The 13003-nt window shown below is 45.1% G+C and overlaps 1 protein-coding gene across 3 annotated transcripts in view; it reads left to right on the top strand.

The window, feature by feature from the left end:
* NUP214 (nucleoporin 214) overlaps nucleotides 1-10445 on the top strand; it is a 58499-nt gene extending 48054 nt beyond the window's left edge. For 2 of the 3 annotated variants that reach the window (XM_090021595.1, XM_090021594.1), the window contains exons 32-36: nucleotides 118-267; nucleotides 3147-3318; nucleotides 8189-8331; nucleotides 9530-9554; nucleotides 10198-10445. In XM_090021595.1, the coding sequence (XP_089877721.1) occupies nucleotides 118-267; nucleotides 3147-3318; nucleotides 8189-8331; nucleotides 9530-9554; nucleotides 10198-10231 (524 nt within the window). In that variant the 3' untranslated portion in view covers nucleotides 10232-10445. The remainder of the gene's footprint in view (nucleotides 1-117; nucleotides 268-3146; nucleotides 3319-8188; nucleotides 8332-9529; nucleotides 9555-10197) is intronic. The other variant, XM_090021596.1, reaches the window with a different exon arrangement.
* The last annotated feature ends 2558 nt before the right edge of the window (nucleotides 10446-13003 follow it).

Below are 13003 nucleotides of genomic sequence, written 5' to 3'. Positions count from 1 at the left end.
TTCTTCAATAGGATGCACTTTTGAATAGGGCATTTGTGATGTGCTGAGAGGTAGAAAGGAGGCTTGCTTTCACATGTGGTGTGCTGAGATCTTCACAAGTGTTCTTCATCTCTCCAGATACCTCTAGCTTATTTGGAAACAGTGGAGCCAAAACCTTTGGATTTGGTACCTCAACTTTTGGAGAGCAGAAACCTACAGGCACTTTCAGCTCTGGAGGCGGGAGTGTGGCATCTCAAGGTTTTGGGTTCTCTAGTCCAACCAAAGCAGGTATCGTATTAACAAACCTATTGTGAACACCCACATTGACTTGTAAGGTTTAGAAATGTCCCAGCAGTCAGAAATCTACCGTCCCACCCCTAAATATATGTATAAGTATTGGCTCTGAATAATAATCCAACCTGTGGTGCCAGCTATTTTAAAAAGGGCTTCAGAAGGTAGAATTTCAGCTTCTAGATTCAAGACTTAGTATTTTATAATTTATGTAATCTTTGTCTTTTAATCGATCACAGGCTCATGTGTAGCAGTGCTATGATGGGGAAAGCTTCCCCAGAACATCTACGTCATGACTTCCTCAGATCTGTTCTTTTAAAAGCAGTTTGACCTAACTAGCATGTGGCCCTTTCTCTCTTTCCTCAGGTTGAGCTGTAGTGAATACTAAATCTATAATCCCTCGTGCTGCTCTATTGATTGTTATGCTCTTTAAGAAAAGTATTGGGGATCTTGCATATATATTCCTTGTTTGTTTTCCCAGTGAAAACAATGAATGAATGATGACTGATGTGATTCGATGTCACTTAAAACCAAACAGCACAGTGCTTGTCTTCTTAATTGCAAAAAAAAAAAAAAAAAAGAGGCAAAAGTGTTAGATAAAGGGAAGCTTCCTTCTGTGATTATTGGAATATTCTCACGATGCATACCCATGCTGCTTGGGGTTGTGCTACGGCAAATGTGTCCATGACCCTCCCCTCCCCAGAAAAAGCCTTTACCAAGTCAGAGTTGGAGACGGGGATCTTTCAAGGTCTCATTACAGAAGTGTTACTGCGTGATTAGTATTGAATGGGGGCGGCCTCAGAGCTGTTGCTGACTGTGCTCTTGTATTACCCAGGAGGCTGAGCATAACGCTTGTGGTGCTGCTAGCCCCAATAGCCGTTTTGGTGTTTCTCTTAAGTGCTTCCCGTGGGTGAATGTTGTACTTGTCAAGACAGCCTCATTCATTCATTTAACATCTATTGGAGGAGGCTGGCATCAGTGGATGACTCTTTTCATCTACTACCTGAGATGTTCTCCTTTCCGTTGCTAGCTCCAATTTTAAAGACAATCTTAAGATGGAACTTGCTGACAAGTTGCAGCAGGAGGCATTTTTGCTGCTGCGGGACCTCCTTAAACTCTTTCCTGCTCCATTCAAGGGGTTCAGCACCATAAAAAGATGATGTGGCTGCTGCTTCTGCCTAGTGCAATAAGAAGAATGGTCCTTAGCAAATCAAGCTCTCTTGTTCTGTTTTAATTCTAGATATTGCCCAGCCTTCTCATTTTTCATGTTTGTTAGCATCCAGTACGTAAGAGAGCCCTTCCAGGTCTGAGCTCCAGCGTATTAGGTACAGACCTGTGTCTCTAGGAAGAAAATGTAACAGGATAGCTGATCTGTGTGTAAATAATTCAGCCCTAGCTTTTATTTTTTCCAGACCTTTGTGTTTACAACCAAACAGTATCCATTACCTTGGCATGCACTGGAATTTCACCCAGGGTATTAAAATGCATTGTGTTATCCCAAACGTCAGTCCTAGTCAAACAGAAGCAAGTGTCCTTCAAATTTCACAAAGCCAATTATAAACCAGCAGCTGGCGTTGGTAGAGTGAATGCAGAATAGATAAATCCGAGAGAAAGAGTCAGAAGCTATAAGAGGAGAAGGTGGTCAAAGCGCTGGACAGGAATGCAGAAGGCTTGCATTCAGTTTGACTTGGTCATGCAGATTTCTGTGACAAATCCTGATCTTTGTGTCTTGGCTTCTGATCACTAAAACAAGCCCTTTGAAGGTATCTTAATTGAGGTGATCAAATACCCCTATCAACACAGAGCTTAAGATCATACATAGAGCAGAGCAAATCTTATTTATTGCACTGGGAATTCTTCCACATTTTTAATCCTCTGTGGACAACACAACATGCACCTGATCTGAAAGATCTGTGTATAACCCCTCTCTCCTGTCAGATATTTAGCCACACTAAAATGTTTCCTGGTGCAGTGTTGGGGTGACAGTATCAGTGGAACCAGCCTTTGCAGGGAATTTTTTTCAGCTGCTGTTTTTCCATGTAGATTTCCTCAAATGTTTGTAGCTTGTATAATTCATGTTAACAGGGCTTTTTTGATGGGGGGGGAGTTAACTCTGCATAAGCTAAGCTTTCACTGTCGGGGGAACAAGTTCACTAATGAAGGATACATGAACTTTTGTTTAAATAAATGAAAAGCATCAGGCTGCAATCTATTGCCGCGTGTTTTATGTCAGTATAATCCAGTTAACGTGGATACATGCTAACTCTCAGTTCAAATATCTAGCTTTTATATGAGACAAATAAACTAGTAATGCATCATGCAAGCCTGAATATTTATTTGCGGACTTTGAGTGTTGCGTGTGGATATCGTATTGGGTGCCTGCTGGAACCTAGTTCAGCTGAAAAATGATGCTGTCTAAGGAATGCTCTCAAGAAACATGTGGATGCTTATCTTGCTGGGGTGATCCTGACCCCAGCTGACTTCCTGCCCCTTGAGCAAGGAGCTGGACCCAATGATCTTGTGAGGTCCCTTCCAGCCGTAATGTCTACGAAATCTGTGAATGATTGCCTGTATCGGGCTGAATTTGTGCTCACCTGTTCATGCAGCCCAAACTATACCCATCCCTTGAGTGGTCTCTACTCCTTTGGGTTGGTCTTTGCACGCAGTGGGGAGCTTTTCTGACCCCGCCTTTCATAACAAAACTTTGGAAGCTTTGCAACCACCACTTCCATAGCCTAATGCCATGCACTTGTCAGGAGATGTATCAACCCTGTTTAGAGCCTATCTGGTTGGAAATCTAATATTTCTTTTTTTTTCTTTCTCTGTTACCATTTGCTTAATGTTCTTGTCCCTTTTTTTGCCTCTGTTTTGCTCAGGTGGCTTCGGTGCTGCTCCAGTGTTTGGCAGCCCTCCCACTTTCGGGGGGTCCCCTGGGTTTGGAGGGGTGCCAGCATTCGGTGCAGCCCCAACCTTTTCAAGCCCTCTGGGCTCGACGGGAGGCAAAGTGTTCGGCGAGGGTACAGCAGCAGCCAGCGCTGGAGGTTTCGGGTAAGTGGACCAGAGGCTAGGGATTTGCAAACCAGCATCCTTATTTGCTTGATACTGTGTTCAGGAGGTTTGGAAAGTTGAGCAACTGTAGTAGGATGGATTGCAGAGCCACAGACCACCTCATCAGAAAAACTTTTCATAAAGGGAAACAGTAAAAACCAGGACTTGCGATTCTTTATGTGCTCCTCCCCCCCAGTTCCAAGAATTGCAGAGGTTTTATTTTGACTGAGGGCAGACAGCTGAATCCTGGTACCTTGCAATATGAATGATGTAGGCTGTATAGCCCAGAGGCCTGAGTGCAGAATTGTTTCTTGTTTGCAAACGTACTTGTGTGTGTTCCAGTTGAGTCCTGAATGCCCCTGGCAAGGAGGTTTGTTCCCCATCTCAGCCAGAGATGGCTTACAGAGTCCTTTCACCTGCCCTGGCCTTTCAGAGCCTGTTTGTGGCACCAGGATCTTTTCCAGAACAAACAGCACTTTATTCCATCTTCTGCCCAATGAGTGTATAGCTTCAAACCTTGGGAAGCAGCCATTATGCTAGGCAGCAACTCCTCTGCCCTGCAACTTAGGGCTGCTACTGGTAGAAGACAGGGCAGTTCTGTGCCTTATGGACCAACTAAATCAGAGATGCATAAGCTTTGTACCCTTGTTGCAAAGAAGGCTAGCAGCATGCTGGGCTGCATTACCAGGAGCGTTGCCAGCAGTTTGAGGGATGTGTTTATTCCCTTCTATGCAGCACTGGTGAGGCCACATCTGGAGTACTGTGTCCAGTTTTGGGGCCCCCAGGACAGAAAGGATGTGGACGAATAGGAGGGAGTCCCACAGAGGATATTAAAAATGGTTTGGCAGCTGGGGCACATGACTGATGAGGAGGGGCTGAGGGAACTGGGCTTTTTAGCCTAGAGAAGGGAAGACCGAGGTGGGATTTAATAGCAGCCTTCAGCTCCCTGCAGGGTGGTTACATAGAAGATGGAGCTGGACTGTTCTCAGTGGTGGCAGATAACAGAACAAGGAGCAATGGGCTCCAGTTGCAGCAAGGGAGGTTTAGGTTAGATATCAGGAAAAACTTTATCACTAGAAGAGGGTAGTAAAGCACTGGAACAAGGTTACCCAGAGAGCCGGTGGCCTCTCCATCCTTGAAGGTTTTTAAGACCCAGCTAGACAAAGCCTTGGCTGACTTGATCTAGTTGGGGCTGGTCCTGCTTTGAACAGCGGGTTGGGCTAGATGTGACCTCCTGGGATCCCTGCCAACCCGCATCTTCTATGATTCTGTGATTTTCAGAAACAGCAGTTTGTCTCATTAGATGCTTCTCTGATTTAATCTGCTTAGCATCTGATGAAGTAAACTGCTGCTTATGAAAGCTTATGCATCTCTGATTTTACTTGGTCTGTAAGGTGCAAAACTGTCTTGCCTTCAGCCTGGCATGGCTTTCAAAGCTACCTAAGTGTCTTCATGCCCTGCTTATACATTGCGCAGTAATTGTGAAGGATAGATAAAAAGGCCTCATGGAAAAGCTGCCCCATCTGCACATGGGTGTTTTGCAAGCATCTCTCTTGTTTTCAGAGTGGGGCTGTCATTCCTGATGCCCCTTAAGAGCTTCCCACACATGAACTAGATGGTTCTCACTGCTCTGGCCCCAAAGTGGGGATGGGCAGGCTGCCAGCGCCCCATGCTCTTTGTGGCAATTCTCTACCCTAGATGCTTCAACAGGGCCCCTGCATTGTGTGGCAGGGCAGGGCTGTGAAGCAGCCAGGAAAACCTCTTCAGAAAAGCTAAAAATACCAAAAAGAGGAGGAATATTGTACGAATAGCATTTCATTTGATGTTAAACTCAATTTATACTGTTCAGCCCTAACTTGTAATTGCCATTGTGCCGCAGAGTTCTGTATTGAAAACACGCACAGATAATAGCTAATGTCATCCCCTCTGAAGCTTAACACCTCATCCTTAAGTTTTGGAGTAAACAACTTGTGGAGCAATTTGTACCTCAATGAGATTCATTGTTTAAGGAGTCTGCAGACTGGGGAAGCAGGCATTTGTTTAAGCTCTGCACCTCTTCAGATTTTTCTTCACTATTATAGGGCGCCTATAGCAAGGCTGCTCCGACTCGCTGTAATTACAGCACGTTGGAGCAGACTCGATTAATCTAGTCTGCTGAAGTGTGGTATTACTTCACTTCAGCAGACCCCAGTGTCATGTGTATCAGCATCCCCACGCTGAAAAATGGTGGCTTGTGCGACAAGCTTTAGTTAAAGTGCCCCATCACTGTTTTTCGGCACAAGGATGCCAATGCACGTGGCGCTTTGGGTGCTCTAATTAAAGCTCCCCCTCCCCCCCACAACTCCCAGAGCATGTGTATAAATGCCCATTAGTCCAGACTAGAGCTTTAGGCTGGTTCCAAATTGGCTTATGGATTTATTGTTCCCAAAAAAAAGGAAAGGGTGGCAGTAGAGAAGAAAGAACATCTAGCTTTTCTAGCTGGCTGTATGAATCTCACCTTTAAAGTCCTAAGGAAGCGTAGTCTCTGGAGCACAGTTGAGTACTATTGGGTCCCTTCTCCTCAACAGCTGAACTGCGCAGCATGGGGGGCTTAGGGGGACATCCCTTTTTAAGAGATGGGACAGAAAACTGAAGTCCCCACTAAGTACTCACCCAAAGTGTTTAGAGCCAGGATTAGCTCTGAAATTCTTTCATTGTTGGAGCATTCTGCAAACTCTGACACATTAGTGCCACCCTTTTTGAAGCGGTTACATCACTTTGAAGTGTGGCAAAAGCCAATTTCTCACTTTGAAGCCTGCTAACTTTTCCACTGAGCCTTAATTTCTAGAGGAAGCAGGCCTTTGCTGTCACAGCTTCATTGTCAGGTCTCTCCAAGTACTCACTTTCCCATTGGAAATGCGTGAGAGGAGTCTGGAGGTGGGGCAGGGGGCTTGGCCAGAACCTGAGCAATGGGTGAAAGTGTGAAGGGGCAGTGGCCTCACTTCTAGAACTGGAATGCATGATTAAAATGCAGAAGTCTGTGTCAGCAGCTTAAAAGCAGTTTTGTTTTTAGCTTCTACGTTCTTTCAAAAGGCACTTGCCTGTAGTAGGAGCTGAAAGGTTGAGTCAGTTTAACCGCAAGTTCCTCATCACTAAATTTAAACTCCAGTTCCTTTCATAGCTAACAAAGTGACAAGTTTTTTGCTAGAGATGCAGGTCCAGGGAAGATGAAGAATAATCATTAGAAAAAAACTGCTGTTTGCAACCACCCCTGCCTTTTCCACCCCTACCTGAAACAAAAATGCTCTTCTGCCATTACCAGGAAAAGCAGAATAGACCATGTTTCACTTGCAGTCCTGAGGCAAAGCCATCTGCAAACTACACAGGTCTCTAATCAAAGTCGAGGTGCACTGAAGTGGCTACTGGAGCATAAGTGTTAATGCAAAGACACTGAAAGGCCCGTCTGTAGTTAGTACCATATATAGAAACAGCCTGCAGAGTCCATCGTCTGTCTCTAGCAAGGCAGAGATTTATTTCCTTCGCCAGGTGACTTGTACGTTGCAGTTCTGCAAGACCTGTCTCTTCTGTCTCTCTGAAACCAATGTTTTGATGCTTCAGAAAAACATACCCTAGGTGGATATGGATGGAGAAGGGTTTTAACTTTGTCGATTCACATTGCAAGTCAAAACTGAAAGGGGTATGCAGTTGGCTCGGCCTGTTCTCGCTCGATATTTTGTCAGCCTTCCGAAACCAGCACGCCATTTAATTTGACTGGCAGTCTGCTGAAGAGCGGACACTGGCTGGAGTAGCTGGTGGTGTTACTCATCGGTGTGCGTGTGCATTGGCAGTGCGGGCGATGAGAAACTTGAACAGCTCATGCCTGCTCTGTGCTCGGTTCAAGATATAGAAGCACTATATAAGCCCCTTGTTTTTGAGTATAAATATAGCATACAAAATTGGGAGAAGGACGTTGGGTGGAGGGGAGGGAGTTGCGTTGAGAGAATTATCTTGGTATTTCATTAATGTGTCGTGCTGGCGGTGGGTTATTTTTAAAAAGGAAATATTTGCCTCCACAATGCTAGTTTTGGATGGGGTGGGTGGGGAAGGGAGGATCCAATTTCCATATATATAGCTTGAGTTGATTACTGGGGGGGTTGTTTTTTGTTGTTTTTTTGTTTTGTTTTTTTTTAAATACCAACTACATTGCCAAAATCCATAGAGGCAGTGCTTCCCCTCCCTGCCACCCTTTTGTTCTGTTTAAGTGTCTCAGGTAAAGAGACCAGTGTTGATTAAATGAAGAGGCTCAGGAAGGAAGCAGAATGATGCATGCTTTAAAATAAAGGGAGAAGAGGAAGGAAGGAAGGTTGGAGGAGATTTTGAGAGCCGACTTGCACAGTCCTGGAACTTGAGAGCCTGGGTCCTGAATGCCAGCTCCGCTGTGCACCTTGCTATGTGACCTTGGGCACACCATACAACCTCTCTGTTTTCCCCATCAGTGAAATGAGATAATGATGCAGCGTTTCTGAGCTTGATGGATGAAAAGTACTGTGTGGTGGTGATGGTAATTTAGTATCTTCCACTTAGTGGCTGGAGTTGGGATTTCCTGGCACTAAAAATGCACCGCAGTTGCTCGTCATGTGTTAAGCTCAACATTTTTTCCCCTTTATGCCGACTGAGCCTTTGCTTTAGGTCTTGGAAAGAAGCTGAGCAAAGAGACAGTTGTTCTGTGCAGGCTTTTCTTTCCAAAGCCAGTCGCTCAGAATTAATGCTATATATATAATAAAGGGGATGCCCTGGGCTAGCGTGGGCACTGTTGTCATTGGAGCATCGTTCTTCCTGTACCCAGTGACGGCATGCATTCACTAATACATGTTTTTTCTTTGCAATGCAGTTTTGTCGGCACCCCTAACAACACGGCAACCTTTGGCACTCTGGCAAATCAAAACACTCCTACGTTCGGGTCGCTGTCCCAACAGAACACTGGTTTTGGCGCACAGAGTAGTGGATTCTCTGGCTTCGGGTCAGGCGGAGGAGGTATGAGGAGCTAAACTGCAGTCCCTGTCGTAGAATGAAGCGAGGGGAAATGTAGACCCCTGTTGTGTGTTCTCAGCAGAACTCCGCTGTGACCCTTATTCCAGTCCTTAACCAAGAGGAAGGGCCCAGGATCAGAACCTGAGTGTTGTGCTGTTTGCAACCTGTCTGGGGATCACAAAGCTGGGCACAGGTGGAAAATGGGTGAGGGGCTTTTTTGTCTTGTCAAAGCATAGACAATGCCTGGTGCCTTGCCCTGTCAGCTGGGACAACTCAGTTGCTCTTGCCTCAGATTTGAGAGGATGGAGGCTCAGGTGTGGATCTGGGTCCAGAAATCTTAATAGGGAGTTCACCAGTCCAAGGAGACGAGGCAGTTCGTAATGCAGCGCACTGAGCACTCTCAGCGCCCCTTGCTCTGGCTTGCCTTATGGAGTTTGTGTGTTCTGCCAGAGAGAGCAGAACCCATGGCTAGAACCCATTTTTAGATGTGTCCCGGCTGATGTTTGTCCAAACCGTGACAAAAGGCACCTTGGCTTGGGGAAGTGAGCCACAGGGTTGAAATTCGGAAGACTTATCACCAAATCACTGCATGTGGCGTTTGGGCAAGTCAGGTTTTTTCACCGCGTGCCTCAATTCTGAGCTTTTACTCTGTGGAATAGATTTTTATCCACTTTCCTTAGCAGAAGATAGAATAATTAACCTCTTTACAGTACTGCACAGCTTATCCTCAAAGGGATCCACATTGCAGAGTTGAACCACAGCCCTAAAGCCAGGTCCTTAGCTGGCATAAATTGTTGTAGTTCCATTGCTCTCAGTAGAGCTACAGTGGTTTACATCAAGCTGAGGATACAGCTGTTAAGAAAGCACATAGACCCATTTGGCCAGCTGCTCTTCCCCTCCTGGGTAAGCCAGCACCACCATTTAAAAAATGCTATGCATTATTTTTGTGGAAATATGAGCAAGCTGTGAGCTCCTTGTGTGTAATGGCTGCTAACGAGAGAGGGCAGCTGATTAGCACTAAGAGCCTTTTCTTGCAAACTGAGACAAGCCACTTTCCTTCTCAGTGAAAACTCAACTCTCATTGTTTGCTTGTCATCCTTTCTCCAGCCTTACAGTGGTAAATGGGAAGGGAACTGTAATACGTGTCATGCGTGGTCTTTCTACCTCTAACAATGCTTTTTTAATCTTACATTTCTTTCAGGGTTTGGCTTTGGATCATCTAACACGTAAGTACCCATTACTGCTTTGTGTCTGATTTTCATTAAAATAAAAAAGGAACAAGAATGGAAATGTTGCATGATATTTGAAGGGAAGCTTTGGAAATTTCAATAAAATGTGAATTTGAACAGAATATTTAAAGCAGAAGAGGAGGCTTCTAACTTCATTCATTCACTCTCTCTCCTTTTAATAGCATTATGCAGACTAACTTCTCTGATTGTGTGGTTAATCCTCCATAAGACCGTTTTCAGTAATACAGTACTTGATATTAGAGCACAGTATATAAGCATGGGTAAATAATGAACTTGTTGTACTGATGATGAGACCAGATCACTTGCCTGATCTAATTGAGTTATTGCTTTGTAATGACTCCCTGAACAGTGCTGTAATCAAGACTCATAGTTGTTGACTTGCTGGGTTGTCTAAAGCAGGGCACTTAAAACTTTGTACCAACTTAACTTTATATGTTGAGTGAAAGTTGGAACGCTCATTCAGAGCTTGTCAGAAGGGCTAGAAGTGCCAATGCATGCTCTGAAAAGTTTTCACTGGCAGTGTTTGATGGATGGGAAAGTTCCAAGAAGCTTTCAATATCTGCTAGCTTGATGAAGAGACGCCCTCACTTTCACTGCTGTTTTCCTTTTGCTTTCACAGATCCTCCTCTGGGTTTAGCGGCTGGAGAAGCTGAGAAGATGTTGAGTCACACTTCCTCCATTGATCCTTGCCACAGCCCCTCTGTTCGCAGATACTCCTTGTGTACAAACCTCGGAACAGCTTTCTTTTTAAGTGCAGATTCTCTGGCATCTTTTTTTTAAAAAAAAAACACCTAATAATGCTTATTTTATAAGAATGTCTATCTGTTGTTATAATGATGTCTGTTCATTAAAACTGTTTTATCTGCCTCCCTTTGGATTGTGTGGGGGAGTTTTTCCAGCACATACTCAGTAAAGCCAAGCTTGCACTATATCATTCTCAGCCTGAGTAGAGCTGCTATTAAAGACCTGTCTCTCTTCCATGCCTGTATGAGAGAGAAGACAGATTGGCCAGATTCAGTTTGGATAAAAATCAGCATATCTGCTGTTGAAGTCTAGGAGTCACCAACTGAGGATGGGTTTGGTCTGGGGGCCCGTTAATTGTGAACGCAGAGGAAACAGTCACCCCACTGAAGGGCTGTCATTGGTCTTGCACAGGACATAGCAGAGAAGTAGGAAGTTCTTACAGAGGAGAAACTAGGACAGTGCAGCCCTGTAGCAGCAACATGCAACAAAGCAGTAGGGCACCTTTCCTCTCTGTATTTTAGTAAAGCTCACTCTAAGAATAGGGAAAACGCAGTTGAGTCTATACAGAAATCTTTTGGCCCTTTGTATTAAAAATCTGACCTCCATCCAGGCACATTAGCACTTTTCAACTCCTGGCTCAGTGCATTGGATCATACTGTCGGCTACATTTTCGCTAACGTACGTGACATGGTTCTTTTTTCCCCTGAAGCATTTGGTTCCAGTCAGTCACATTTATGAGACCTGCTTTGTGTTTACAGTTGAACGTATTTAGCAAATGTTTTTAAAGCGTGCCTCGAAGGCATCCTAAAGAGCACTTTCTCTCTAATAATGCATCTGACCACCACAAAATCTCCAAATATGTAATGGATTTTCCTTGCGCCATGAAAGATGCATCTTGAAGTGCCAGCTTGATAACTGGATGTGGTGTGTGCAGTTGTGTTGCTGTCAATAGAACATATCGATCCTTATTGGATGCTTCAGAATAAGAAATGTAAAGATGTTTCATACAGAGACTTGAACTCTATTAAAATGAAACAAAAAGTACAACAGTGTGATAAGAAATGGTCCTTTGGCTGAGACAGCTGGGAGCAGAGTTGTTGGCTGGACCTGTGCATAGGTATCGGCTTGACAGTCATTCAGTTTAATGCATCCCATTTACGACACCATAGCTGAGGCTGTGTCTTCTGTTGTCAGCTGGGAGAACTCCCTGCGTCCCCACGTTCGTAACTCGAGTGGTCCTGAAGGTCCTAGCAGTTGATCCTACTCCCACCCCAGCTATGGAAGGTGACCCTCACATCTCTCTCCTGCAACAGCTAGGAGTTGATACTAGGTAAGTTCTGTTTAAAAGGTGGGTGGTAGAAATGCAAGGCATGTGCTGTGTACAAGGAACTGTTCTGGGATGTGGGAAGGCTTTTGCAAAGTTCCAGTTGCTACGTCCCTGCTGGGGTCTGCGTGAGCCAAGCAAGCTGCCCAGTGCTATTTGACGGCACCATTTCTTTCTCCTTTCAGTAGTAGGGACAGTAGCTGGGATTCACCTGACATCAAGGCACTGGGATCAACACTGGATCCAACTGTAAAAAACTTGGTGCCAAGTCAACCAACTGGTAGGGAACTTGGGGCAGGGAAGGGTGCTGTCGAAGACATGGCATCCTTGTACATTCCCCTTGAATGTACCCAGTCTCACCAGGCCTGGAAGTGCTGCCACTGCCCTGTAGTTTCCTTTTTTATAAATAGCTGTTGGCCCAAGCTATTGACCTTAAATTCTTAGCATTAATCTGCCATTGCTGTGGCATGTGACACCTCCTAGCAAGGCATATCAGCTGTGCTCCCCCAGATAGTTAACAAACCACTTGCTATAGAGCAGAGTGGCATGTTAAGCCATTACAGATTTCTTTTTTGGGATGATGGGAGCAGTTGCTGTTCAGTCCCTGTTTAACTTCTCCCCCTGGACATTGAGGGGTGTAAGAATTGCTTCAGTTGCTGCCAGAGCACAGGCATCTCAGCAGCCCAACTGGAGCAGCCCTGCCGTCTTAGTAGTGTAGTAGAAACGGGCCTCTAAATTAGGTGTAAAGGAAGCTGAGTAACAGGAGAAGGCTGTGGGGGGGCCACATAATATATTGGGTGTTAGCATGCAAAAACCTGGATTTCTATGAGGTGTCTCAGGTTGGGCAAGAGTATGTGTGGAGCCTTTCACTAGCAGCTCAGTTCTTCACATCCAAGCCAGCTTGGCAGTCGCCAACAGTTGTCCTCGGACAGCTTTGAGGTGGCCAGCCTGGAAGCGGATGTCCCACATCAAGCTTTTAGTGGATGGATGTCCACTAAAGACATCCGAGAGCAAAGCTGCTGGCACGGTTGTCCCTTGTTTGGAGTCCTCATCGAGAAGTGGCCCTGAATCCTGAGCTTCATCAATCGACCAGCCCGAGGTGGGCTAACCCTTAAACAAGTTGCTCTACAGGTGACTTGCAAAGGGGACATGCAGTTGTGGAGTTTGTCAAAGGTGTGGAGGTTTGTTTTTTCCTTTTTTCTTTTTTCTTCCTTCTAATACCAGATAATCCAGGTTTTTTTTTCCCCTTCCACTATGTTGTGCATTGCATGGCATTGGAAAATCAGGCCATTGATGGTTTTCAGATATTGTGATGCCACCTGCAACCAGCTGCGTTACTTGTGGAAAATAACTGCCC

Source organism: Crocodylus siamensis, chromosome 11 (assembly GCF_052110815.1).
Source record: "Crocodylus siamensis isolate JL-2025a chromosome 11, ASM5211081v1, whole genome shotgun sequence".
NCBI lineage: Eukaryota > Metazoa > Chordata > Crocodylia > Crocodylidae > Crocodylus > Crocodylus siamensis.
This window is presented reverse-complemented; position numbering and strand designations above follow the sequence as displayed.